Below are 27,818 nucleotides of genomic sequence, written 5' to 3'. Positions count from 1 at the left end.
TTTTTAAACAAATACGTATTTACCTTATTTCCATTTATAGAGTTAACAAGCCGTCCAGGGTTTGCACTGATGACACCCGCGCCTAGTCAGATATCACCAGAACACAACAATCTGAGAGCTTCCCTAAAAATTCTAATGCTTTTATTAATCTTGGTGGGGGAGGTTCAGCGTTTTTTATTCCAAGGTCATGAGCAAAGGTCTGATCACTTATCTTTGTCACTTCTGGCAAGTTAATGGCCAGACTTGGTTTTCTGTGGTTAATGGTCCCCGTCTCCCAGAAGACTTAGTTCTGGTTTGGCTTCTGCTACGTCTCGCCAGTAAGGGAGCAGCAAAGGCAAGGAGGAGACTTTCTTCTCTATCAGAGGCCACAGGTGGGAGAACAAGAACTCATTTCCCTTTGGTGACAAGTGCAGTCCATCTGACAGATAGGACGAGAAGTCCTGCAAGGGAGGAGAGAAGTTAGCGCGCGCTACCGGCTGCGCAGCCCCCCCTGCTGCCCGGACGGACTGAGCTTCATGAACCGCCTACCATTCAGGGCCGGCCTGAGCCACCTTCCAGCTCATGAGATGGAAGAGGAGGCTGAACGAGTGAACACGGTGCACTGATGTCAACAAAAGCCCTGTCTGCTGGGCCCGGGGTGTCCCACTGCTGGACTCCCCCCGTCTGGGTAGGAGGCAGACGGAGCTTGTCCTGTCCGGTCCTGAGCTATAGCTGCCGGGTGCCCCGTGTCTACCCTTAGAGCTGCGGGGAGCAGCCAGCGGGCCAGCTCGTTCACAACTCTCCCAGACCAGGGGTCCCCAGGCCTCGGGGCTCCTCTCTGCCCCACTCCCTGCTCTAGAACCTTCAAGCGTTCTTTGTAAGAGCCCCTCATACAGTAGCGTTCAGTTCTCAAACTTCTCAGATGGACGCCAACCCAGACGAAGCCAGGACCCTGGATGCTGTCCTCTGCTGCTCCTGGCCTGGGAAACCACAGGAGGGCAAGGGCTGGGAGGGAGGCTGAAGTGCAGGTGTTGGTTTTGTGGGGGGAATTGCCCAGCGCGGGGGCCGCGGGAGCTGCTGGGGCCTGCGGAGGTGGAACTGCACGGGAAAGCCTCAGCCCTCCTGCCTCAGCTGTGCCTCGTGGTGGGGGCTGGTAGGGACCCACCACGAGGTCCTGCTTAAATCCGTCATTTTGCCTTTTAATGAGTTTTAAACCAACCCTCCCCCATATTATAAAAGAACTTGGCCTGAATGTCCTTAATAGGAACCATTTTTTGGCTCCTTTTGCTCTGTGCGGATTCCTGACCGTTTGAGGGGTGCCAGGGAAGGATGCCAGCTGCTGGGTGCAGCAGAGGAACCCGGTGGAGCCTCTGGGGGCTCCCCCCACCAACCTCAGCTTCCTGGTTTAACTGGTGAAAGGGATAACAGTCTCACCTACTCAGAGCCACAAACAGCCGGGTCACGTCTGTGTGATCCCACTCCCTCCGAGGACCAAGCCAGCCCCGGTACCTGTGTGTCCTCCTGCATCAGGGTCCACAGGTCAAGGACATCGATCCCACAGTCTTGGGCCACCTGGAGGCAGGCGCCTGCGTATTCACCAACAACCGAGTTCAGACGATTTAATTTGCAGCCTGTTGAGGAGAGAGTGCAGGCAGGTGACGGCGGGCCCTTGTGCAGGCCCGGTGACCTGGAGGCTTCTCCATCCACAGGCACGTACCTCATCTACGTAAGCGAAACGAGTCTCACGGAACAGTGCCTACTGTGTTCCAGACATTGTTCTTTCTATTCCGTTAAAGAAACCTAACTCGCTCGGTGTTGTGACCTACAATCTGGGAAGCACCAAGGAGCTCTAACTGGCACACCTCCGCTCACCTGGGCTGAGCACAAATGTTCTGGGAGGACAGACCTGCCACCCCACAAGCCATCATGAGGGCCCCCCACTAAGCTCTGAGCCAGCAACAGGGCGACTCATCCACTTCCTGTGACGGTGGGCAGAGCCCCTTCCTCCCTGTCCGTCCTCTTGAGGGTAAACCTGCCTACTTACCTCCGTGGGGGAACTGTATTTACAGGACAGCCGCCCTCCCTAGCCCGGCAGGCAGGAACCGGGGGCCAGGTCCTGGCTTAGCACCCAAGGTGCCTCCTGGCGTGGCTGGGCGGAGACTTGGTGTCGGCCAGCAGCCTGCTGCTGCAGAGCGGTGGCACAGGCAAGGCTGCGTGTGGACAGAAAAAGGGCACAGCAGCGGCCGAGGCACTTCCCGCTGCTGCAAAGTTGGGAGGACAGCCTGGTGCGTACCCAGGCGGGCGGCGGAGATGCTCGCTCAGCGTCCGCACGGCTCCTTCCAGGCCGGGGCCCGCCTCAGCCACAGTGAGGATCCCTCACCCGGGCCACACCTGCAGGGGTCCACATAACCCAAGCTCTGCCTTCTGGGCTTAATCTCCGTTGACAAAAAACAGCCCAATAAGGACGTGCAGGCCTCAGACCCTAGGCGCACAGACGGGAGTCTCTCCGACGCTGGCGCTCTGGCTGCTGGGCACGCTGCCGACATGCTTACCTTGCAGGAGGCACTCCTGCTCCCACGCAGCCTCCCCGAGTGGGGGCGGCGTGATGAGAACGATCCTGTCCTCAGGGACATCCACGGACTTCAGGTACTGCACCATGCTCTTTAGGTTCGCCACGTACTCGTTCAGGGGGATGTGCTGCTTGGGATTCTCATCTGTTGGGGAGTAACACGGATACCCCAGGTGCACACTTGTGACAGGTGACAACAGGAAGGTCAGTACGCACTCCAGGTCTGAGGCTCTGGAGGGCGCCTGGCGGCGGCGGCTTACCACCCAGGACCGCAGCGCTCGGCTGGTGCAGAGGGAAGCTGCCAGGTTCCGGCCTAGCCTGCGCCCTGGGGGACACGCTCGGCCTTCCCGTGCTGTGACTTCCTCACCGGGGAGGACGAGAGCTGGGTCTGCCTGACGGGGTCGTGAAGATCCATCGGCACAGTGTGGGAAGCAGCCGGCCAACACAGGTCAGCCGTGGCCCCATGCCCATCATGGTGACGGAGGCTTATTTCTAAATGGGCTCACGTGCAAGTGTACAAGAGCCACTGCAGGCGTGTGGCAAACAATCCACAGTACAATCCTAGGAGGAGACTAAAACCACTCTGATCCCACCACCCAGAAAACCGCTGGCAGCACATGGACGTACTTCTGGTCTTTTCCATATGATACGTATACTTTAAAAAACAAACTGGGATCATGCTGAAGATACATAACCACACTGGACTTTTTCATGTGACATTATATAGATTACAAGCGTTTCTGTGTCCACAGGTCCCTGAAACATGGCTAGTTGTCAGGGGACCAGCCTGACCACGCGGCGCCCTACCGTTTGCCGTGGCAGATGCCCTCACAGAAGCGTCTGCACCTCTGCGTGCTGCTTTACTGAGTGTCGGGCTGCTTCCAGGCGAGGCAAGCCCTCCGCTGCAGCCCTCAACTATCTTTCCAGACGGCAGCTTTCCCCACCGGCTGGAAGAGCGTGCCCATCTCACTTCACACTCAGTAGCTCCGAGCACGAGAGCTTAAGAAATAAGTTCCAATTTGAGTCTTTATGGTTTGACATATTTCATAAGCCTTATTTTTTCCTTTATGATTTCCTCCATTGCTTTTATGCTTGGAACCTGTTTCTCCTTGTCTTAATTCTGATAAAAATTCACCTTTTGGGAGTTTCCTTACAGCTTTTGGTGTATGACATAAAGGGTCTCTGCTAACAGTCACGGTTCCTAGAATAGCTTTCTCAGCGACGGCGAGCACCCCTGGCTCTCCCTGCAGCCTCACCCGCGCCGTCCCCACCTGTGCCCAGGGCTTGCCGACTCTCCCGGTTACGCTGCGCCCGGGGCCCCCCTCGCAGGAGCAGGAGGGAGGGCAGGGCCCATGCCGGCCAGCCCTCCATCCTCAGGGGCAGCGCTTTCCAAAGGCAGGGACACAGCCCCACTTCATGCCTGTTTCTCAGCACCTGGAGGAAGTCCGTGCCCGGGCTGGGGTGGCATCCTGAGCTGCTCCCCCACAGGTGGTTCACCCCCTGCAAGGTGGGCGCCCTGCTGCCAGCTACCCCAACTAATGAGAAAAACATTCAAAACTCAGCACAACACTAATGGACCCTAGAAAACATTTTAAAGTGTTTGAGATCTTAGATCGGCCAATAACTCGGGTAGAAAGTAAGTCGGGAATAAGACCTGCTGACATTAAAGCCAGAAGAAATACAAATAAACTCTGGGAACTCTATAAATTTGGTAAGACTATCTATTGGGCAAGAAGTACACAGTTGAAGAAAGTTTGTAAGTTTGCTCTGACACAAAAACGGGCGCTTGGGGGCTCAGTCTAACCTAACCCATGGTTTCTGCCCAGGTTGTGACCTCAGGGTCATGAAATCGAGCCCCAGGTTGGGCTCCACGCTGGCTATGAAGTCTGCTCGCGGTTCGCTCTCCCCCCTGCCCTCCCACCCCTGCACACGTGCACTCGCTCACTCTCAAAACAAAGTTAAAAATGAAGTAGAAAAACCCAAGAATGCCTTTACCTTTCAGTGCACTGTCATTGGCACCGAAGAAAATTGTCACTGCTGCTGGGCGGTCCAGACTGTCCCCTTTCCTGATTAATCTCGGAAGGATGATTTTGGCCCATCTGGTATTGTAACCTGAAAATCCACGATTCAGAACATCACATTTTCTGAAATGGAGAATTTTTTAAAAAAAGATGAATTGTGGTCAAGGAATGGTTTCTAGTCCTCCCTGCAGTGAACCAACCCATGGTGTGTGCCCTCCAGGCCGTGGCACCTGCTGAGGTCAGGTGGCTCTGATGTGCTTTCACCTTTTTACAGTTTAAGTCACCTCTGCCCTCAACGTGAGGCTCGAAGCCACAGTCCCGAGATCGTGTCACAGGCTTTTTGGACTGAGCCAACCAGGTGCCCGAGGAGTTTCATTTGAGAAGAGCAGGCACAGAGTTGAACGTGCCGGCCTTAAATCTGTCCAAGACACAGGTCAAGCCCTTCCTTGACAGGAGTTCTGAGTAACTGAGCAAAGGGGCTGTCATTTTGTCTGCAGACTCACGCATGGGCGGCGAGGTCCCGTGACGTGGAGTTTGCAGCAGATGGGTGCTATGTGAGCAAGCATCGTGGGCAGAAGTCACCAGCAGCTGGAGCTCGGGGGTAACGATGGTTTGGGTCTGTACATGGAGTTTTGAGGCGTTTTTACAGACTAGTTTTTAAGAAGCATCTTAGGGTATGCAGCAAACCCAAAAGGAGGAAACAGTTCCCACACACTCCTGCCCCCGAGAGCGGCACATTTGTTGTGATAAACCTACAGTGACGTGTCATTATCAGTATTAGCCCACGGTTTTCAGTCCTTTTAGTTTTTTAAAAGATTTTGAGAGAACACTAGATGGGAGAGGGGCCAGAGGGCAGCGAGAAGCTGATTCCCTGCTGAGCAGGGAGCCCCACGTGGGGCTCAAGCCTGGGACTCCAGGATGAGGACCTGAGCTGAAGGCAGATGCTTCACCGACTGAGCCACCAGGCATGCCTGATTCAACAATTTCAGAAAATACAAAAAAAAAAAAAAAAAAAAAAAATTTTAGAAAATACGTTGTTTTTCCTTCTTAAAAATATGTGGTTTGGGGGCACCCTCCCTCTCTCCCCGCTGCTTGTGCCCACGCACACTCTTAAATCTTAAAAAAAAAAACAACAAAAAAAACCAAACCTGTGGTTTGATTCCCAGTACCCTATGGTACAATGGAATCTTGGATCTTGACTGGTTGCCTGGGTTTGTGTCCCTGCTCCTTTACTTGGTGGTCAGGCCCCCTGCTGTTTGTAGATGCTTATAGTTGTCCATAATAAAATTAAGAAAACACCTCAGTACAATCTATGGTTAGCAAATTGACATGGTTCACTTTGGTATATAGTTCAAATTCCTACATAGGAGCAGAGAACCCAGGGCACCAACCAACAACTGCAGGCTACCAGGCCAGTCAACAGATGTGGAGACAAGAGGAAGGGACTTGGTTTGACATTACTCGAAAAGCTCTCAAAATTTATAAATCTTGGGGACAATAAAATTTAGCCACATTTTTTTTTTTTTTAAAGATTTTATTTATTCAAGACAGAGAGAGAGAGAGAGAGGCAGAGACACAGGCAGAGGGAGAAGCAGGCTGCATGCAGGGAGCCCGACATGGGACTCGATCCCGGGTCTCTAGGATCATACCCCGGACTGAAGGCGGCGCCAAACTGCTGGCCATCGGGGCTGCCCATCCACATTTATTTCTAAGTGTGATGCTTGGGGTTTTTAATGCATAATGATTACAAAAAGCTGGCTAGCCACTTTAAAGACTCCCTTAATTTAAAAATGGAATACTGTGAGGTGCCTGGAGGGCTCTGTTGGTTAAGCATCTGACTCTTGACCTCAGCTCAGGTCTTGATCTCAGGGTCGTGGGTTCAAGCCCGCTTTGGGCTCCACACCCAGTGTAGAGCCTACTTAAAAAAAATTTTTTTTGACAAGAGGAGTTTGTTTCTTGTCCCTCCAATGGTTTACTCAGTGCAATGTTTTAAAAACCAGAAGGTGAGGTGGCTTCCTCCCTAAGGCCTTCATGATGTGGGAGGAGAGGGGAAAGGTCTGGAATCAGAGTGACCAGGGCCTAGATCTTGTTACCCTTGACTAGCAGATCAGGCTTTGGCCCTTAATTTCTGAGTTTCAGGCTCCCCAGCTATGAAAGCTGAACCTAATACCTTATCTGCTGGGCAGTGTGAAGATGAAAAGCAGCCATTACAGACTGAAAAAGAATCTCTATTATAAGGCTGTGAACCAGGAAAAAAGTGGGAATGAGGGAGGCTCAGGGTTCAAACTGCTGAGGTTCCCTTCTGAAAGGGGAGGCGATCAGAGTTGCTTCAGATTGAACAGTATCATCAATGTGCCCACCTTACTCCACAGCCTACAGAAACTGGCAAATTAAGACTGGCTTTTACTTAAATTCATGAATAACAAGTATTTAAGTTCAGATGAAAAGGGAACAGGTAAGAACAGAAAGATTCTTTGCCAAACGTCCAGCTCTCGGAGATTGCCTTCCAGAAACAATATAGATTATGCGGTTTTATAAACCGGGCAGAGGCTGATCTTTAAAAGCAAACAGCTTTTAAAAACTGAAAAGGGTGAATTTATTCTAATTTCTTCAAACCAAGTATTTTTGGTCAAAGAAATACTTCTTTTTTTAGCCTTATCTCAGTAAGTGAATTTTAAAAGGCTTTACATAGATTTAAGAATTATTAAAATGGTTTTCTAATGCTAAAACTAAATGCTAAAAAGATGTCACTATAGGGCAGTGTATTTTAGATTTATTCCTATGCACATAGCAGTGTACAGAAGGGCAGTTACATGAAGCCCTCCTAACTTTAAAATGTGGAAATTGGGTTACATTTGACAGAGTTAGTCCACCTGAAACTAACACTGCATGTTAATTACACTTCAAAAAAAAAAGAAAAGAAAAGAAAAGAAAAAAACCCACCCCAAACCACTGTGAATCAGTTCAGGGCTGTGCCCACAGCTGAGGCTGACATCAAAAATCCACCCCGGGGGCACCTGGGTGGCTCAGTGTGTTGAGCTTCCTTCCGACTCTGGGTTTCCACTGGGGTCCTGATATGGGATTGTGAGATGGGCCCCAACCCCTCTCCACTCAGCAGGGTGTCCTCCCCCTCTCCCCCCCCACTCGTACATTCTCTGAAATCAAGCTTTAAAAAGAAAATTCACCCTAAGTGTTCATACAGCTAAAGATGAAAACATCCACCAAAGGGGCAGAAAGAACCCAGGTCTGGCACTAAAAAAGGAGGGTGGAGTGGAATCCTCTGGAGTCTCCACCTCCCCTGCCAGTTGTGCCAACCACAGCTGGGTCCGCCCAGTGAAGAACAGAGGCTGTGGGGCTCCCTCTGCCAGGGGTCTGCTGCCCCAGCAAGGGATTTTAGTTCCTAATCCTTGGTCGAGTGTGCCCAGGAGGGGCGGGCACTCTGGGCCCGAGCCCTAAGGGGCTAGAGGTCACTGAGATGAAGCCTCTGTGGGGTGGGCCAGCAGCCACTCCGCTGCACGTTGGGTCTCAACAGGATGCCTGTCCGGAGTAGAGATGGGACCACACAGACCACACGCTGTCTCCAACTCTGTCTTGTAACTTTTCTCAATTCTAATTAAGCGGTCTTCTAGCAAGCATATTTGGAAACTGTCAATTCTCACCAGATTTTAGTATTAAAATGATTATTTATTAAACATTTGGTAAAAATTATGTGTGGGTAAACATCTGAAATGCCTGGTTTTCTGGGCCACTTGAATTATTTAGCTTTTCAGAAAAAGTAAACAGGCCAATTAAACAGTGGATTACTAAACATTAAAGCTACTATTCAAGGTACACTTGCAGGCGCCTTAGCAAGTTCACATTACATTTCCAGCCTCCCCAACAGGAGAGCAGGTGCCCTAATCATCTCCAGAGGCTCAGGACCACTGGCTCCAGAGCCGGGCCACCTGCCACTTCCTAGGTGTGTGACCTCCATCTTCTCAGCTTTAAACTGGGTCAGAGACTAACACGCTCTGTATTACAGGGTAGTTGTGAAGACTAAATGAGCCAATACACATGAAGCATTTCAGTTTCTGGCACATGGTAAGCACTCAGTAGAACTTAGCCATTATAATCCTCCCATTTTACAGAGGGAAAACTGAATGATAGTTTCATGTTCTAGATTAAGTCCATCTAAATAGGGAAAAACATTTGGGAACAGAAAAAGCTGGAAGGTCAAGTTTTTCATTTCTAGGTTAGGGGATAAACATGAAGGAGAAAGTGAAGATATTTTAAAACACATTTCACATTTGGAGATAACTGAAAATACATTTTCTTGGTGTATTAATTATACTGGTGAAGAAATTACCAAGTACTAATAAGATGGTAACACATCCAGCTTATTCCTTATAAAGGAGAAGACAAAACTCCTGATCAGTTTACTGATATTCCAAATACTTGTGTTTACTGTTTTTAATGTGGAAAACATTTCTAAATATTCTGTAACCTTTTGAATTGGGGCAGTTTCCAAAAATGATGCTAATTTTGGGTTATGAATATACATGGCTTTCTTTCGATTGAACTCCTTATGACTTGTTTAAATCATATCCACTGTTGGGGCGCCTGGGTGGCTTGGTGGCTCTGTGGTTGAGCGTCTGCCTTCAGCCCAGGGCGTGATCTTGGGGTCCCAGGGGCGAGTCCCATATCGGGCTCCCTGTGTGTAGCCTGTTTCTCCCTCTGCCTGTGTCTCCCATGAATAAATAAAATCTTAAAAAAAAATCATATGCACTGTAATAACTGGAAAAGAACTGGTCTTTAGATGAATACCGGTATCTGTTTGGCTCCAAACCTGGTATCCTTCCTACAACTTTTAGGGTTTGATTTCACATCCTGCAGAACTTCTGCTGAACCCTGAGTGCCTGTCCTTCCTTCTGGCCCCCAACCCTGTAGACACACTAACGAGCTCAGGCCAGCAAAGAAAGGAGGAATATACTGTTTGGAAGCGTATCATGCGCTCTTCCTCCTCTGAGAGGCAGTTACGGTTTCCATCAACAGTCTCGAGCGTCCACCCAGAAACTATTCTCACCTGACCAGCCTGTCAGCCAGGGACGCTCCCCATCCACCCTGCTGGAAAGAGAACTGAGAAAGGAAAAAAAAGTCCGTTACTACTCATCCGTGTAATCCGCGCATTTTAGAAGCGGGGCGTTTTGGTCGGCGCCGGGTTTCCCTCCTGCTCCCGGACTTCCTGCCCCCTCATGTGCTGCCCTCACACGTCATTTCAGGAATTAACTGCAGCGCCCCCGCAGCAGCGCCCCGGGAAATCGGGGTGGGGGGGCGTCTTCTTTCCTACCAGCTGGGCCCCTCACCGGCATCTTACTGAGAACTAACAGTCATTTCTACTTAGAAAAGCCACTGAAATTCATACACACGAGACAACAATCAACTGTATGAGCAGTCGGGAAGCGAGGCCCGGGCCGTACATTTCCAGGATTCTCAAGGAATAAGGAAGTGAATCACAGGGCTCAGGGGGTGACGTTTTGAAACTATATGTTCCTATAAATTTGGGAAGCCCTTCCTTACTGCCCAGACACAGAAAATTGAGGAAATCATGTTTGAAAAGACAAAAAAAAAAAAAAAAAAAAAAATCCACCGCGGGAACAGCTCTGAGAGGTACTTGGTCGCCCCGAGGTCGAACGTGTCCTCCCCTCGGGCGGGCGGGCGGGCGGGCGGCAGCGGTCCCGGGGATTCGGCCGGCCACGTCCCCGCCCGCCCCTCGCCCGCCCCTCGCCCGCCCCCGCCGCGCCCCCGCGGGGCCCGAGCAACAGGGACGCCCTCCCCGCCCGCGGCTCCGAAGCGGCCCGGACGTCGCGGGGCAGGGGCAGGGGCAGGGCGCGGGCGCAGGGAGGTCGCAGCCAGCGAGCCGCCAGGCCCGCGGCCCTCGGGGGGCGCCGCCCAGAGGGGGACCCGGACGTGTGCGGACCGAGCGGCGGTACCTGGGTGATGGAGTCTCCGAAGAGCAACACCCGCGGCCAGAGCAGGGACGACCCGCCGCGCGCCGCCTCACACAGCGCCATGTCGCTTACCAGCGAGCGGCGGGGCCGGGCCGGATATCCGGGCGGGGCGGGGGGCGGGGCGGCACCCGAACGGTCCGTCGCCCTCCTGTCGCCCGTGGGGTGCCTGACGCCGCACCCCCGGGGCTCCTCGAGCTCGACTCTTTGGCGACCCACCGGTCACTTTTAACACCTGCCGTTGCCCCTTGGAAAGCTCCTTTTTGTCCGTTTACAAAACGCGCTCTGCTGGTTGGTTCATCCCGGCGGTCGGGGGCGGGGCGCCCGCGGCCCCTCCCGGGGAGTCGGCCCGGCGGGGTCGCGCGGCAGCTCCCCGGACCCGAAGGGAGCGCACCCCCCACGCGGGGTCAGATGCTCCGCAAAGGGCAAGAGCGTGAAGAGCGGTGGGGGGTAGGTGCTTCCGAGGGACTCGTTCATCACACAGCCCTCCTTAAAGGGACTCCGCCATCGGTTTCGACCTCAGAGAAAACCTTAGGACGTTTGCTAAAGACGGGAAGGCAATGGCTTCTCGGCCTTTGGCTAAGATCAAGTGAAGACAGGAAGGCAGACTCTTCAAGGACGATGGGGTTTTGCAGTAGCGGAGAGAAATGAGCCGAGGCGGGGATCCAGAGCCAAGGAGCAGGGTGAGGGTATTAGGATGTACAACTGCTACAAGGTAGAGTGATTAGTTGCTCAACCATCTCCACAGGCTTCTTGCTGAAGGCAGGCAGGGTTGGGAGGCTGAGGAACTGAAGCGGATCCCCAGCAGGATTCCAGAGGGGCCAGGACAGAGCCAAGGTGGGGGCCCACTAGAAGACACAGGAGCTCCAGGACTCAGGAGCTTGACTCAAGTTTGGCCAGAGCCGGGGTCACCTCAGCCACGCAGTGGAGTTGGATGGCTGTGATAGAAAATGAGCCAGAAGGATGTTTTGAGACAAGTGAACTGAAGGAGAAAACCAGAAGAGCAGGGGGGGAACAGCACAGAACAGCAAAGCCGACATACCTCGCTGTGGCTGGGATGGACGGTGTCAGGTGGGAGACCGGCTGGAGCCGGAGAGGCAGGGAGGGCGATGCAGAGCATAACCAAGTCCTCGGGCCAGTTCCCTGGCTTCACCTAGAATCACCTGGGGGAGCTTTAAAACTGTGCTGATGAAGGACCCTCACTCCAGACCAACTCATTTTACTTCTGATGGTGAGATGGGGGCGTCCGTGTGTCTTACTGCTCCCCACGTGATTCCAGCGTGCAGCCCAAGCCCCTGGCTTCGGTCAGGTGTCTGGACTTGACCCTAATTATAAGGAAGCTCTGCAGGGCTTTCAGCAGGGAAGGCCTGAGAACAGGTGTGTGCATCTCAGGACTGGACCACAGGGAGACAGGGAGGCTGTGGCAGGACCCAGAGGGGACCGGTGTCAGGGACTCAGAGCCCCAGTGCAGAGAAGACAGGGACAGACAGACTCAAGAGCAACTGAGAATCCTTGACTCAGACTGGTTACCTTGGAGAAAAGACAACTCCCTTTTACTCTATATATTGCTTTTTTTTTAAAAAGATTTTATTTGTTCATTCATTCATGAGAGACACAGAGAGAGAGGCAGAAACACAGGCAGAGGGAAAAGCAGGCTCCATGCAGGAAGCCCGATTTGGGACTCGATCCTGGGACCTCAGGATCACGCCCTGGGCTAAAGGCAGGTGCCAAACCACTGAGCCACCCAGGGATCCCCTATACATTGCTTTCTAAGATAATCTATGATAACAAACTTTTACGTGACACAAAAGGTGACCCTTAGAGCTTTGGTTTGAGTCAGAGACAAAGTGGTGTATCTTACAGAAATATTTCATTTCAAGTAAAAGTTCAGATCTGTGCACTCGGGTCTCTCACTAGGAGGCAGGGAAGGAGTGCTCGGTGGCTCTAAGTCACCAAGAGGTGAGGCGAGAAGAGCACGAACAGGGCTGGTGGAGTTTAGGGGCTGTGGTTGGTGGACACTTTAGCTTGCCGGCCAGTGTGAGCCACTCTCGAGTTGGGCTGTGAAGGGGAGAGCGAGCTTCTGCACGTGCCTGGCCCTCCCACCCCCCGCAGAGGCGTCAGGCAGACCCCCAACACCACCCTGCTCACCTGGACTGCACCCCAAACTCCTGTGTCCAGTTAAACTGGCAGGTCTGAACTACACGTGCTTCAGGAAACTGGCCTAATGACCACACACAGCAATGCAACCACTCACAGCTGAATACCCTTGAACTTAGCTGTAAAAAATTAGTCTGAATCTCTGAACTGAATGTGCAGATATTAAGAAAATATCACCGAATCCCGAAAGTCGTAATTTTACAAATGCACAAATTACGGAATCTGCCAAGAGGATCGGGAGGGAAGGAAGAGAAAAAGGCGCGTTAGGTGATCATCTCTATTAATTCACATTCAGAATATGGGTAAGAAAATACAAACCATCATGCATTTTCTTCCCTTAGAAAGGACACCGCGACATTCTGGTTCAGTTGCTAGGAGCCGATCTTTAAGGTTTCCAGGGCAGCTGTGCACGTGCCTGGAAGCAGAATCAATGCATTCTGAAATAACAGGCCTTTTATTTAGGAGTTCAGGAATCCTGGGCAAATTAGTTGGTAATTTAGGAGTACTTAAGCTGTTGGAATAAAGGCCATTTAACATCATGAGTAAATAGGCTACGCCAGAGAAACTAACGTATTTTATTTTAAGTAACAGAAGCAGAGTCGAGCATTAAAAAAAGCTTTAACACGTACAGAGACCTTGAGGTGTCAGTGGACCGGTGTGAGGGCCTCGTACAGTCTCTGTGCGGCGAGCTCCACCATCTCTCGGAGGGACTCATCGTCCTCGCTTCCTTCTTCGCACTCTACAGTCTGAAAGTGAAAGCAGACAGGCCTTTCACCCGAAGTGTCTAGAGTGTTCTATGGAGGATAAAGTCAGAATCATCATTTCCGGGAGGGGAGAGAGCCTGGCCTCTCCAGAGCAGAGCTGCTGCCCTGCAGGCTGCAGGCCCAGAGGCCCGGGGCGCAGAGACTCGACAGCACGATCACCGGGTTTAATTAGAGGTTAATTTTGGAAAAATGGAATACATGGAAAATCTAGTGAACTATATTTACTCCAAAGCCCATATATTGACCCAGTAAGTGACAACTTGAATTCAGTCTTTGTAACACAAGTTACTTAGCAAGCGACAGGTGTGCTCATCTACTCAACATTTGGTATTACATTTGCTTTAGATTAAAAATCTAGTTATTTCTCAGTGACAAACACTAGGTTTAAAATTTTTTTTATCGGGATCCCTGGGTGGCGCAGCGGTTTAGCGCCTGCCTTTGACCCAGGGCGCGATCCTGGAGACCCGGGATCGAATCCCACGTCAGGCTCCCGGTGCATGGAGCCTGCTTCTCTCTCTGCCTGTGTCTCTGCCTCTCTCTCTCTGTGTCTATCATGAATAAATAAATAAAATCTTTAAAAAAAAAAAAAATAAAATTTTTTTTATCATACTGTAAATATTGCTCATATTAAAACTTAGTAAAGAAAAAATGGCACCCTCAAGTCTATATAACCTAATGATGTCCAGATCACCATCTCCTGGATGGGTACATGGACAGCACTCCATGTCTCCGTGTACACCATACACATAGTCTATTTATTCAGTGACTTTATTTACTGTCTCCTACTCTTGTATATTTCAGTCTCTTGCAGTTTTGTTTATATGATAATTAATATTAAGATAGAAATCCTTGTATATATATTTTTGCTTGAATTATCATTAACTTGTCTAATTATTTTCTTTGATTAAATCCAGCAAGTGGAACTGTGGATAAAGGTATTTACTTTTCTGAGCCCTTCTAGGCATTTCACCAAACTATCCTGCGGAAAGAATGTGCCACCTCATTTACAAACTCCTCCCCACCCCAAATCGCCCCTGAAAATAAATGGTTTTCCTGTTTTCCCCGGTGTGGGGTCACAGCACTCTTGTTCATCTGTGCCCACATGAAAAGCAAACAGGGATATATGGAACTTTCGATCTGTATTTCCTCTAATTATTAGTGGATTGGATCTGAACGGTTTTTATTTTAAGATTTTATTTATTTATTCATGAGAGACACAGAGAGAGAGAGAGAGAGACAGAGACACAGGCAGAGGGAGAAGCAGGCTCCGTGCAGGAAGCCCAACGTGGGACTCGATCCAGGGACTCCAGGATCACACCCTGGGCTGAAGGCGGCACTAAACCGCTGAACCACCCGGGCTGTCCTGAACAGTTGTTTCATGTGCTTGCTGCCTATCCATATTTCTTCTCTAGTTAATCGCTTGGCTATGTTCTTAGCTTTTGTTTCTAGTGGGGTAAGATAATCTAGTGTCTTCTCAGAGCATCTATATAGTCAAAGATGTAAAAGAAATTTAAAACTTATGTTATTCATTTGGGAGAACTGTTCTAATCTTCAAAAACAAGCCTGCAAGATATACTTATTCATTTATGCTCTAGAAATAGTTATGTAGGATCTCTATTGTGAGACCAGAGCAGGGCCCCCGATCTCAAATCCCATTTGAGAAATTCTGGAAAAACCACTTGGATCCTGCTGGTAAAACAGGAGAGCAGCTTCTCTGAACAAATCTAGAGTCAACCGGATGCCAAACAAGAGAAATGCTGGGGTAGACTCCGGCCTCTCATGGAGAAGGAAAATCATGGAAAATACACGGGAAACGTGTGGTGTGCAGCAAGGCGGAACAATACTTAGGACAGAACAGGGAAAAAAGCAAGAACACAGGGCACCTGGCCAGCTCAGTCAGAAGAGCATCCAACTCTTGATCTTGGGGTCGTGAGTTTGAGCCCCACAGTGGGTATAGAGATTACTAAAAAAAAAAAAAAAAAAAAAAAAAAACCTTAAAAAAAAAGATACAGCAGGAATGTGTAAGTTTATAGATAATAACATAAAAAGCCCGGAAAAAGCACATCTGGAAGGAGAAGCCGAAATGGGCAAGTGAGATGTTGGTGTGAGACCAGAGATTACTTTTGTTTCCACTTTTTTTCCCAAATGTCCTGAGATGTGGGAAGGTGCAGCTACTTACCCGGGTCTCCAAGTTTATATTAGCAGTTTTCCCGTCCACTGTGACGCTGAGAACAGAACCATCTTTTACGCTTACACAGTCTTCTCCAAATATGTCCCTTAAGATAAATGAAGATGCCATATTAGTGAAAAATGCATTTACGAGTAAGTCAAGTACATTCTGATATATTTGGGGAAAAAATAATATTGAAGATTGCCCCTAGTTCCAAAGTAGAATACTTCTATCTATATACGTCTATCGGTTCCATGATCCTGGGGTCCTGGGATTGAGGCCTGCATCAAGCTCCCTGCTCAGTGGGGAGTCTGCTTCTCCCCCTCCTTGTCCTACTCATGCTCTCTCTCTCACTTTCTCTCCCAAATAAGTAAGTCTTAAAAAAAAAAAAAAAAAAGAATTCTTGAGAAAAGGGGAAAAATCTAGTATCTGGTTTAGAAAAATACTGAGTTTTAAAGGTAATTCATAGTTTATAGACTTACTATCTGAGAAGAGTCCAGAAAACATTCTTAACACAGAATTCTCATTTAAGGAGAATATATATCATAGTTCTTAAAGGCACAGTAACACCAAGTGAAGAGTTTAGTACTCGTCCTTAATAACGATGTAAGAATCTTTGTCAACTGTGCCAGAAATGGCAAACCAAGAAGGTCACAGGTATTTGGAACTGGCTAGAGTGTTTAGCTGGAGGGATGCGGTTCAAACAACCTTACAGATACAAACACAGACATCCAGTCGTGAAGTGACCTGTCTGAGCCTCACGACCATCAGTGAGCCAGAACTAAATCCCGGCCTCCTCCTCCCTGCCCTGCCTCGCCACCCCTTGTGGGGCAATAATAAGGACAATACTTACTGGAGCATGATCTCCAGCCTCTTGCTATAGACGTGCATTTCTAATTTTTTAGAAACCTTCTGTACTGCACCTGGGGGAAAAAAAGCAACATAGTTCCATTTCCAAATTCTTATTTAGAATTATTCCTGAGTCAATAATCAGAATACAGCTGCTGATAAGGTAAGATGATCACCTATGGAATCCTTCAAGTGATAAACCATTTACCTGCTGAAGCAAACCGATATTTTCGTCACTTTTGTTCTTGTTAAATACAGAACACAGAGTGACATTTAAGATTACTTTAAATTTTATTTGTAAAATTTATTTGTAATGTTTCTCAAACTTTTCTGCATTTTATTTATGAGCGGAAGTGAACCTAGAACTCCAGGAGTTCTAGGGGCATGTCCAGGCTCAGAGATCTCTGGAGTTTTTGTTTTACCTAAAACGTTATATAACTTTTGCATTCTACTATTTAATTTTCTTTTTCTTGGATAATATATAGCTTAAATGGTAGCTATCCACTATGATGCAAATGATTATTTTGTTTGGAAAAAAAAATTTCAAAATCAGGTTTTTAAAAAAATTTTTAGTTTAAGTAGGTTCCATACCCATTGTAGGGCATCAACTCATGACTTTAGCGATCAAGAGTCACATGTTCTACCAACTGAGCCAGCCAGGATCCCCCCAAAATAAGTCTTAAAGAATATCTGAGGGGCACCTGGGGAGCTCAGTCAGTTAAATGTCTGCCTTTAGCTCAGGTCATGATCCTGGGGTCCTGGGATTGAGGGAGCTTAACTGACTGAGCCTCCCCAGGTGCCCCTAGCCAAGTAACTTTCAATTTAAAAATAGAAGCAGTTAATAAAAACGGAAAAATAAGTAGAAGCAGTCACTTAACAAGAATTTGAGAGATACTATGTGCAAGGCACTGTGCTAGATGTGGAAATTATAAAACTAAATTCAAATCTTTTTAATTTAATTCTACTATATATAATGCACATAGGATGATTTTAATAAAATTACTATTTAAAATCATTTGCCTGTCATATTACTTAGCTCCCCCTTCCCCAAACAAAGTGATCTAATGGTTCAGGAAGATGACCTGGAGTTTCAAATGTGCCCCCAGATCACTTAGTATCTCCCAGCCCGTCACCAGCAGCAGAACAGCGAGGAACTATCTGGCAGTTCCTCAGAAAGTGAAACCTTCAGTTAGCCTATGACCCAGTAACTCTACTCCTAGGTGTAGACCCAAGAGAAGTGGAAACATATGTCTACACAAAAACTTGTACATGAATGTTGAGAGCAACATTATCTATAGTAGCCAAATGGTAGAAACAACCCAAATGACTATCAGCTGATGAATACAGAGACAAAATGCTGTACATATACACAATGGAACATTATTTTGCCATGAAAAGGAAGAAGTACTGATTTTTGCTACAACATGGATGAAACTTGAAGCACTGTGCTCAGGGAAAGAAGCCAGTCACAAAAAAACCATGTATTATTATTCCATTTATATGTAATGTCCAGGAGAGGCAAGTCCATAGACACAGAGAGTAGGAAAAGAAAGTAGATTAGTGGTTGTCTTGACTGGGGGCTTATCACTAAAGAATATGATTTTTTTTGGTGGGGTGATATAAATGTTTTCAAGCTGACTGTGGTGAATCTGCTTTGTGCAAAAGAACCAAATTGTCGTTTCTCTTAAATTATTCTATAGGTTAGACTATAGTTACTTTGATTGTTTTCAATTCATGAAGCTTTTTCCTTCTTTTCAAAAAAATACAGACCTCGTTGGCATATAGCACTATATTACAGATTTAATATCTGTACACATAGCAAAATGATCATAAGAAACGTAGTTAAGCATCTATCACAACAGTCACAGAAGTATTTTTCCTTGTGATGAAGTAGTTTCATGAGTTTTTTTTAAAGTTTATTTATTTATTTATTTATGATAGACAGAGAGAGAGAGAGAGAGAACGAGGCAGAGACACAGGCAGAGGAACAAGCAGGCTCCATGCCGGGAGTCCGACGTGGGACCCGATCCCGGGACTCCAGGTTCATGCCCTGGGCCAAAGGCAGGCACCAAACCACTGAGCCACCCAGGGATCCCCAGTTTCATGAGTTTTTAACTGAATATACAACGAACCAGATGTCAGCCAAGAAACCTATATAATAAAACTTTATACTTTAATTATAATCATTAGTCCTATTAAGTCCTATTAAATAGTCCTATTAAATAGTCCTATTAAATAAGCATTTACCAGATGTGTAAAATCTCATAAAATACATTAAAAAAAATCTAAGCTACGAAGCTATTATAAGAAACTTTCCAAAATGTGAGTGCACATGTATGCATATTTGCCTATTTATCATAATATTTATGAGAAACTCCTCCGATACATGAGACTATATGTGTACAATGTGAGATCAATTATACATGTGTATACCTGCCCCTAATAGGTGTGTGTGTCAAAACAGGACACAGACATACTGAAAACCAGTGCAGTGTAAAACAGAGGAATGTTAATGGACTAGAAGAACATAAAGGAATACATTTTGAAAATGCTTAAGCTTTGCTGTGTGTCCTCGGTGAGAACAGGAGACACAGAAACTGAAATTGGGGTAAAACACACACAGATACAAACCCAAGTTGTGTTTCTAAATCTGGACCCAAGGGCCAGCAGGCTAAGAAATGAAAAGGGAGTGAAACACTAGTAAAGAGGAATCAGACTGTTCACAGAAGGTGCCTCTAGAAGAGACCTGGCAACCTTCTGTGGATGGCCACACTGTATTTCAGGCTTTGTGAGCCACGTGGTCTCCACAGTAACCACCCAACTCTACTATGGGAGCTCGGAGGGCAGCATTAGACAATATGTGAACGAATGGGCATTGCTGTGTTTCAATAAAACTTTACAAATACAGGTGGGGGGCGGGACTTGGCCTGTGGGCCCCGGTTGTTAACTCTGCTAGAAAATGTTACAATACCAAGTTTGGATAGGAGAAAGTCAATTTCTTAAGCAGTAAGTATACAGAATGAATGTCCTCCACTTCCCCACATGCAACAAAAGAGGGAGCGTGTTGGTCCTCATAATATTTTTCACCTCCCGCAGGAGCAAGTACTGCTTATTAGAAACCCTGTCACTTAGCCCCATGGGTGACAGCTCTCCAAGCTAATGTATCACAGACACTCCTCAGTCTTGTCTCTTGAAAATTCATCTTGTCTGTTTTCTCTCACCATCTGTATCTAACCCAGCAGGAAATACTGCTGGCTTTGTCTTCAAAGTGTCTCCAGAACCTGAGCACTTTCTGCCACCTTCACCACCTCTGCCTGAGGTCCTCCCCCCACCACCTGCAGGGCCACTGAGTTCCTGAAACACCTGCTTTCTTACTTGCCCCGCCAGTCCCCTCTTAACGAGCACCAGAGCAATCCTTGGAAACCTTACAATGTAACCCACTTCAGACTACAAGTCCGAAGTCCTTAAAATGGCCCCTTAAACCCTATACATCTGCCCCCGCTCCCTCCAAACCCTCTGAAGCTGCCCCGGTGCTCACTAGAGTACCAGTTCCCAGAGGGTAACGATCTGCTGCGGTCGCTGCTCTGCCCTAAGCACCTAGAATAATGCCTGCCCGACAGAAGGTGCTTGATAAATATCTGTCAAATGAATGTGAGCTATGCCGGCCACTCATTACTCCAGAAGAACAGAACAGCCTTTTCTTAATACAACACAAAGCAGGGAAGAAGAGGGAGTACAGGGCAGCCAGCTAATTCGGCACAATTAACTCATGGAAGAACCCTATTCTGACCTGTCCGCTATGAATCCCTGCTCCAGTGCCCAGAGGCTAACCTTAGGAAACAATGTTTACACATTATTATTGTTATTAAAAATGGAGCACTCTTAACAGTCATTTTTAAGTCAACTCCCACAGATCAGAGTGAGGGTACACTTTCACTATGGACCAGAGAATACTGAGAGAGAGAGACGCAGCATCAAGTCAGACCAACCTATGAGAGCTCACACGTTCTCTCCTGTATGACACAGACGTGAAAGTTGGGGGATTATCTTTTTGTTTTTCAGCCGATCACATAGTGGCTTCACCCCAACTGTAGGTGGCATCTTGCCAACACAGTTGACAGTCTCAGGCCCAACACGCCCCGTAACCCCTGCCCCATCACACTGTGTGGAGCGGGGCTCAGGAGAGCTAGGACATGACATACCCTGGAAGACCCCCCAGCATCCTCATTGGCCTAGAAACACACCATTCTCGCACAGAAGTTTCCTTTTCCAGAAAAGCACATAAGTATCTGACAAAAATACTGATTTCAGGTGATTGTATCGCAAAACAGACTGCATTCTACAAAAAGACTGTTATACATTATACAACAGGAAGGAGCCCTGGAGGTTAAAGCAATTAAATTCCGGGGTATGTGGTGTGAACTGAACGAGCCTAAAGAGGGCTCTGATCCTGAATGGTGGGCCCGCTCACGGCCCTGCATCTGAGCCTTTCACTCTTGCTGTCTGCATTCCGCTCCGTCCCTCGCATCCCTGCCCCTCACTGCTGCACCCCAGGTCCCCCTCCCACATACCCCCACCTTGCACTTTGTCCTTTGTATCTCTATCACCTAAGATAAGAAAAATGTAAAATAGTAAGATAAGAAAAAACTGACCGCCTTTAAGGCTGTTCTGCTGCGAGTGAGGTTCCGTGCTCGGGGGCAAAGTCTGTGACGTTGAATGAGCACCAGGGGCAAACCCAAGGTCCTCGGTGCCCCTGTGGCTGGTAGAGGCGCACAGGTCCTGCTCCTGTGTTGCATGCACACAGGGGCATCCGCTCCCCACCAGTTACTTAATCCAACTAAGACAAGTCAAGTCCTCAGTGGTGTCTAAAATTTTTACCATTTTTCACTATTACTCAAAACAAATACAAATGCTTACCAGTACCTCAGATGAATAATTCAGATTTGTCCAGGTATTTATTCATTATATAGATGCGGTCAGTTATGAGAAGATGGATTATTAAGTATCCAGCTAAATATTTTTTCCTCTTGGGTCTTCCAGGGTATGTCATTCAGTAGGTATTCAGACTACCTACTTATTTTTTTTAAATTTCAAGACAGAGAACCATTGTCAGAGAACAAGACCTGGTACCATGAGAAGGGTAAAGGCTGGGAGGCTTCCCCAAATTCTTCAAGGGTGGGGCACCTGGGTGGCCCAGTGGTTGAGCATCTGCCTTTGGGCATGACCTGGGGTCCTGGGATCAAATCCTGCCTTGGGTCCCCTGCTGCTTCCTCTCCTTCTCCCTCTGCCTACATTTTTGCCTTTCTCTGTGTCTTTCATGAATAAATGAATAAAATCTTTAAAAAAAAAAAAAAGTAATTCTTTAAGGTGACTCCCTCCCCTGGTAGCAAAAAGGGTTACCTTACATGCCAGTGAGGCATTATACTGAATTATGTCTAACATAGACTACAAGAAATCCCACAAAGGTATCTTCAACTATTGTCTTCTTTGATTGAAAATGGCTATTTGGAAAAGAAAAAAGTGACTACAAAAATTGCCCTATGGAGAGATTCCATTCTGCTCAACAGGTTTTACTAAACACCAATAGGGCAGCATATTTTCTTATTAGACATGCTGGATTGATTCAGCAAATATTTTGGAATTTCTGATTAAATTGTTTTTGAGAAGACTGTTACTAAGGAATTTTATCTTAGTGTTCATGGCAACCAGATTTTTGGCAAGAGCACAAATAAAGATCTAGGACAAAAAGTAAAATATTAGTAACATGCATTGTTATGCACATGCTGTATCTTAAAGGCTACAGGAATGGAACAAGCAGATTTCAAGTTCTAGGATTCTGTTTTCTGCTTTTTAGTTCACAGACTATGGGAAAAGTGAAAGAATTATCTGATAAAAATGAAATCATTCCATACCTTTCCTGATTTTCGGGTTGGACTGAACTTCCAGTATCACGGTTGTTACTGTATCTGCGTACATATCGTTGGAAGGGTTTGCTAACCACTGTGAAGCAAAAGGCAGAATTAGGAAGCTGTGAATACAGCCAACTGCAAAAGCTGTGAACCCGACCATTCACGGACTGTACCTATGGGACTTCTGTGTCTAGCATTTTCATTGACATTAACTATTTCCTGAAATTACTAATGCTGGACTTCAGTACTGTGTTTCAGAAGCACACAGCATGGGAAGAGGGTAATATTTTTTTTTTTAATATTTTATTTATTTATGACAGATACAGAGAGAGAGGGGCAGAGACCCAGGCAGAGGGAGAAGCAGGCTCCATGCACCGGGAGCCCGATGTGGGATTCGATCCCGGGTCTCCAGGATCACGCCCTGGGCCAAAGGCAGGCACCAAACCGCTGCGCCACCCAGGGATCCCGAGGGTAATATTTTTAAACATTTACTTTAATTACCCACACAAAGCCTAGGACCAGTTGCTCCTGCACATGCCCAGTGCTCTGAGATAGTTTTCCTTGTCTGCCAGGTTAGGATGAGACCAGGTGAATTCTTTCAGGAACGAGTGCCTTTCCTAATGTGTAAGGGGCACCTGGGTGGCTCAGTCGGTTGAGTGTCCAACTCTTGATTTCAGTTCAGATTGTGGTCTTGGGGTCATGAGATTGCCCCAAGCATGGGCTCTGAGCTCAGTGGGGAGTCTGCTTAAGATCTTTCCCTCTGGGGCAGCACCGGTGGCGCAGCGGTTTAGCGCCGCCTACAGCCCGGGGCATGATCCTGGAGACCCTGGATCGAGTCCCATGTCAGGCTCTCTGCATGGAGCCTGCTTCTCCCTCTGCCTGTGTCTCTGCCTCTCTCTCTCTCTCTCCATTTCTATGAATAAATAAATAAAATCTTAAAAAAAAAAAAAAACTTTCCCTCTGACCCCACCCCGCTTGCACACACACACACTTTCTCTCTCTAGAAGAAATGGCTAAAATCTTAAAAAAAAAAAAAAAAGTGTAAGAACAGACCAGCAGATGATCTGGATGGAGAATTTATATGATTCTACCCTGAGGCAGAAAAATGGATGAGGTACCTCCCTGGATCACTTAGTTCCAGGATTCACTTTTGAAGTCCTTCTTTGGGGATGCCTGGGTGGCTTAGTGGTTGAACGTCTGTCTGCCTTTGGTTCAGGGTGTGATCCCAGGGTCCTGGGATCGAGTCCCACATTGGGATCCCCGCAGGGGATCTCCCTCTCCCACATAGGGATCCCCGCAGGGGAGCTGCTTCTCCCTCTGCCTGTGTCTCTGCCATTCTCTCTCTCTCATGAATAAATAAAAAAACTAAAAAAAGGGCCTTCTTTGAACTTAACAGAGGCCAAGCTATCAAAATCAACCATCAAATTAATTTAGTGTCTGGGTTCCAGATTCTACCAGTAGGAATTTAAAATTCTAATAGTAGGAACCAATTCAATGGTTTCTAGCCTTTGTGTATTTGGGTCATTTTTAATATTGCTGATTCGAATTTTCAAAATTCCACTTTCTTTAAGAGTGCTATGTGACAAGTCTGTTTGTTTCAATGTAACAGAATTTCATTTTTAGCTTGAGCATGTTGGATATTTTGATATAACTGAAGACATCCAGGGCTATCACAAAATCAGTTGAGCCTTTCTCATTTGAGACATATATTCACTACACATATTAAATATTAAGACTTAATTCGTTATTAGTTTCATTTTTCTTTTTAACTAGGCTCCACGCCCAGCATGGGGCTTGAGCTCACAACCCTGAAATCAAAACCCGAGCTGAGGTCAAGAGTTGGGATGCCTAACCGATTAAGCCACCCAGGTGTCCTTAATATTAGTTTCTATGTTACTGGAACTACATAGAAAATACTCAGCTATGTCATATTTAAAGCTGATTTGGGAAAGATAAATATGCACGTATATACATATTTTTTTCCTGATTGAGAAGAAACAAGTTTTCTCTACAATTATACGTGAAGTCTTAAAAACATTTTTCCCCTCCTTGTTAAGGTAAATGATCCTATCTTACTTCTAATACCACCATTCCTGGCTCCTGTATGACAGTAATATTTTTGAATACTTTCAGAGCAGGTTTTTCTTGAATTTCTAACTCTTCCACATCACCTGAAAAAAAGAATATTAAGACATATAATTTTTTGATAATCTTCCATAAGCATCATTATTCCTTGTTTATATAGAGACAGCTGAAATAAATGTGATACACAATGAAAAAAATTAATTTGCTCATTTATATAGTTAGGTTTCAAATAAAGTTTTCTGTGAATTGCTTAGAGCAACTGAAAGATCTCAATGTCAATATGTATTAAAAAAAATTCATATAATGAGGCATGATTTACCTTGGACATTCAACATTAACCACAAACTCTGGTGACTGTCAAACATCTGTGTTTGTATAAGAGATTTAGCCACCAGCATCTTAAAATTTAACATGAGACCAGTCAACTACTGCCACCTAGTCCATTCTGCCTTCATCTACACAGGCTTTATCATTCTACAGGAAAATTCTTTTTTTTTTTTTTTTTTTTTAAAGATTTTATTTATTTATTCATGATAGTCACAGAGAGAGAGAGAGGCAGAGACATAGGCAGAGGGAGAAGCAGGCTCCATGCAGGGAGCCCGATGTGGGATTCGATCCAGGGTCTCCAGGATCATGCCCTAGGCCAAAGGCAGGCACCAAACCGCTGCGCCACCCAGGGATCCCTCTACAGGAAAATTCTGTTGTCTAAGAGGAGACCTTCCTGGTCTCCCAGCAACCTCTTAATTAAATATTAATTCAGACATATTTTTTTAACTTTCTGTGTGATGACCTATAATTCTATTATGAGGGTCTGAAGTAAAAAAAGGATTTTCTTTCTATTGGTTTATTCATGGTTGTATTTTGCTATTTGAATTATCAAGAGCATATTAATAAAAAGTGTAATTTGTAATTCAAAGTGTTCCTGCTTATTAGAGGGAATCCACACCTTTTAACTCAGGCATTGTCTCTCATTCTGTTCATAAATAGAAATCTCTAACTCAAAATGGTCTAATATGAAAACAGAATAGGTGGGACACCTGGGTGGCTCAATGGTTGAACATCTGCCTTTGGCTCAGGGCGTGATCCCAGGTCTGGGGATCGAGTGCTACATTTGGCTCCCTGCGAGAAGCCTGCTTCTCCCTCTGTCTCTCTCTCTTTGTGTCTCTCATGATAAATAAATAAAATCATAAAAAAAAAAAAAAAGAAGAAAGAAAACAGAATACTGTTTTACTGGCCTTTACCAGCGGTCATGTGTTCTTATAAAACCTGCTGTATAGACTGGTACCGATGGAACAAGAAAACTTATTTTCTGAATAAGAGATAGATAAAAATTTAGCAATAGTATACTAAACCAGATTTTAAACACAAGGAGCAAAGACTACTGATATTTCTAGAGCTTTCAGTGGATCAGGGATAAGAAGTATAATTCAATTAAAAAATTTTATGAGTACATTTTCAAAAATTCACCTAAAGCTGGTAACATGTCCCAGTGAAGTGCAAATAAAATTTGTGCAAATCCTGAGACAATTACCCAAATTAAATAACGTCCTGTCTCAGACATATACTAATTCTTACTCAAAAGCGGAAAATAATTAAATGAATTTTTATAAATATACACACCTGTCAATTTCTGTAGCTGATAATAGAGCAGATTAAAAGGGCCAGTATAGGGAATGGCTTGGGTCTGTTTTACAGTGCTCATGGCCAAGTCAGTATAATCTGAAGAGGAAATTAGGAAATTAGAATAAATACATTTTCAGTGACAATACTCGTCACAACAAAATACGATCTGCAAACACATATGGGGGTAGAGAGAAGTGAAAGTGAAGTAGACCAGAACGTGTTTTCAGAAAGCTTGTGAGGCACTCTTTCATTAGTTCTCACCCCACATTTCCCCCCTTAACTCCCTACCCCCACCCCTACTCCCAGACTAGTTAGCTTAGGCTTCAGCCCTAAGCCAGCAGCCTCACTGCCCTGACAACATCGGGTCCCCGAAGGTCTCCAAGCCAGTAAGCCAGCTGTCCTCTGTTTTCCTCTGGGCATGGCTGCTCCTGATGGCCCTTCACCACCCAACATAAGTGCTACCTGGTCTGCAAAACCTTTCCTGACTCTTCTAGATCTTCTCCCCTTATATACTTATGCACTTCTCTGGATCATTCATCAGTGCTGTGACTAGCTCTTGACAAGAGTGCTTCTCTCATTAGCTTTCCAGGGGCTGGGGCTGTGCTTTGCAGAGTATCTTTAGTCCTCCTGGCCCAGAGTAAGACTGCGCTCACCACTGAACAGAGGAGCAAGTTATGTTCACTGCACGATGGGCTGAAAGCGGACAGCGGGTCCAGATCACAGACGGCTATCTGAGCATTACTATTTCTTGTTCTTTCACACGACACTCATACTCGATTAGTGCTATATGCATAAAATTGAGCGCTGTTATTTAAGAAAATACCATATTTACTGCAAAAGTAATGGTGGCCCAGCATTTACACAGGCACACAACATAAAGGCCCCACAAACAAGGAGACTCTAGGTCCTAAAGATCAAAATGTGTGTATGGGGAGGCCAAGGTTACTATAGAAAATAAAAGCACCAGAACTCCAGTGTGATAAGTGGAAACAGGCTTGTATAGGGTCAGCAGGAGTGGTCAACCGTCTCAGAGGTGATCTCATGTTCCCAATTAAGAAAAAGTTATTTCAAAAAGAATGCAAACATTTAAATAGTTCAAGAAAGATTCCCCCCCCCCATAAAGCTATGTGATATAAACTCATTAATTTATATTTTATTACTTGGCTATTCCTTAAAATTTGGCCATCAGCAAGAGAAGCATTCATAGATTTTCTTTCAATGTTAAAATCAATTTATATTTGACAATTAATAGTATACTTACTGGAGAGGTCACAAGGAGAAAGTATGTGATAATTAAAGTTTCTTTTAACAAGTATTCCCGAGACCCGCTGGCCTTGTTCTGGTTTTTTGTCTGCTAAAAAGCCCATGACCTATTACGAAAAAAAAAGAAGACAGAATCCTAGAAAATGCAATTATTCAGATACTCAGTCATAATGATGACCATCAGGCATTTGAAATCAAAAGTTGGGTGCTTAACTGACTATGCCACCCAGGCACCCCTGTAGTTAAAACATTTTTAAGTGCTGCATACTGTATTTCTTGAGGGTTTATAATGCACAAGGGCCTAATAAAAACTCTGAAAAGTCCTACTGTGAAGAAATCAGCTTAACCTTGTTCAACTCTACTTCTCCTAAATTGTCTTACTGTAAAACTGTCTCCCTCCCCAAAGCTCAACCAGCAGTTTGGGAAATTCAGTTCTTAGATTCCT

The 27,818-nt window shown here is 46.3% G+C and overlaps 2 protein-coding genes across 9 annotated transcripts in view; both read right to left on the bottom strand.

The window, feature by feature from the left end:
• Positions 1–112: 112 nt before the first annotated feature.
• On the bottom strand, positions 113–10,688 carry IAH1 (isoamyl acetate hydrolyzing esterase 1 (putative)). 6 transcript variants are annotated; one of them, XM_038560745.1, is made up of 7 exons: positions 10,539–10,688; positions 9,632–9,684; positions 4,544–4,692; positions 2,532–2,693; positions 1,489–1,610; positions 842–959; positions 113–440 (listed from the first exon to the last, which is right to left on the bottom strand). In XM_038560745.1, exons 1-6 carry the CDS (start codon positions 10,617–10,619, stop codon positions 882–884), a joined length of 645 nt encoding a protein of 214 aa, XP_038416673.1. In that variant the 5' UTR covers positions 10,620–10,688; the 3' UTR covers positions 113–440; positions 842–881. The 6 variants fall into 6 exon arrangements, with proteins under 6 accessions (XP_038416673.1, XP_038416672.1, XP_038416677.1 ...); XM_038560746.1 differs by having other exon boundaries at positions 375–440; positions 874–959; XM_038560744.1 differs by lacking the exon at positions 842–959 and having other exon boundaries at positions 10,539–10,685.
• A 1,509-nt stretch (positions 10,689–12,197) lies between these two features.
• CPSF3 (cleavage and polyadenylation specific factor 3) overlaps positions 12,198–27,818 on the bottom strand; it is a 39,505-nt gene continuing 23,884 nt past the window's right edge. Inside the window, exons 12-19 of one of the 3 annotated variants that reach the window (XM_038560742.1) lie at positions 27,372–27,480; positions 26,108–26,206; positions 24,479–24,573; positions 22,406–22,493; positions 16,498–16,567; positions 15,654–15,750; positions 13,340–13,456; positions 12,198–13,125 (exon numbers count right to left, since the gene is read on the bottom strand). In XM_038560742.1, the coding sequence (XP_038416670.1) occupies positions 13,355–13,456; positions 15,654–15,750; positions 16,498–16,567; positions 22,406–22,493; positions 24,479–24,573; positions 26,108–26,206; positions 27,372–27,480 (660 nt within the window). In that variant the 3' untranslated portion in view covers positions 12,198–13,125; positions 13,340–13,354. Of the gene's footprint in view, positions 13,126–13,202; positions 13,222–13,253; positions 13,457–15,653; positions 15,751–16,497; positions 16,568–22,405; positions 22,494–24,478; positions 24,574–26,107; positions 26,207–27,371; positions 27,481–27,818 lie in introns of those variants that run through there. The other 2 variants (XM_038560743.1, XM_038560741.1) reach the window with 2 other exon arrangements.

The sequence above is a fragment of the Canis lupus genome, chromosome 17, assembly GCF_011100685.1.
Source record: "Canis lupus familiaris isolate Mischka breed German Shepherd chromosome 17, alternate assembly UU_Cfam_GSD_1.0, whole genome shotgun sequence".
NCBI lineage: Eukaryota > Metazoa > Chordata > Mammalia > Carnivora > Canidae > Canis > Canis lupus.
This window is presented reverse-complemented; position numbering and strand designations above follow the sequence as displayed.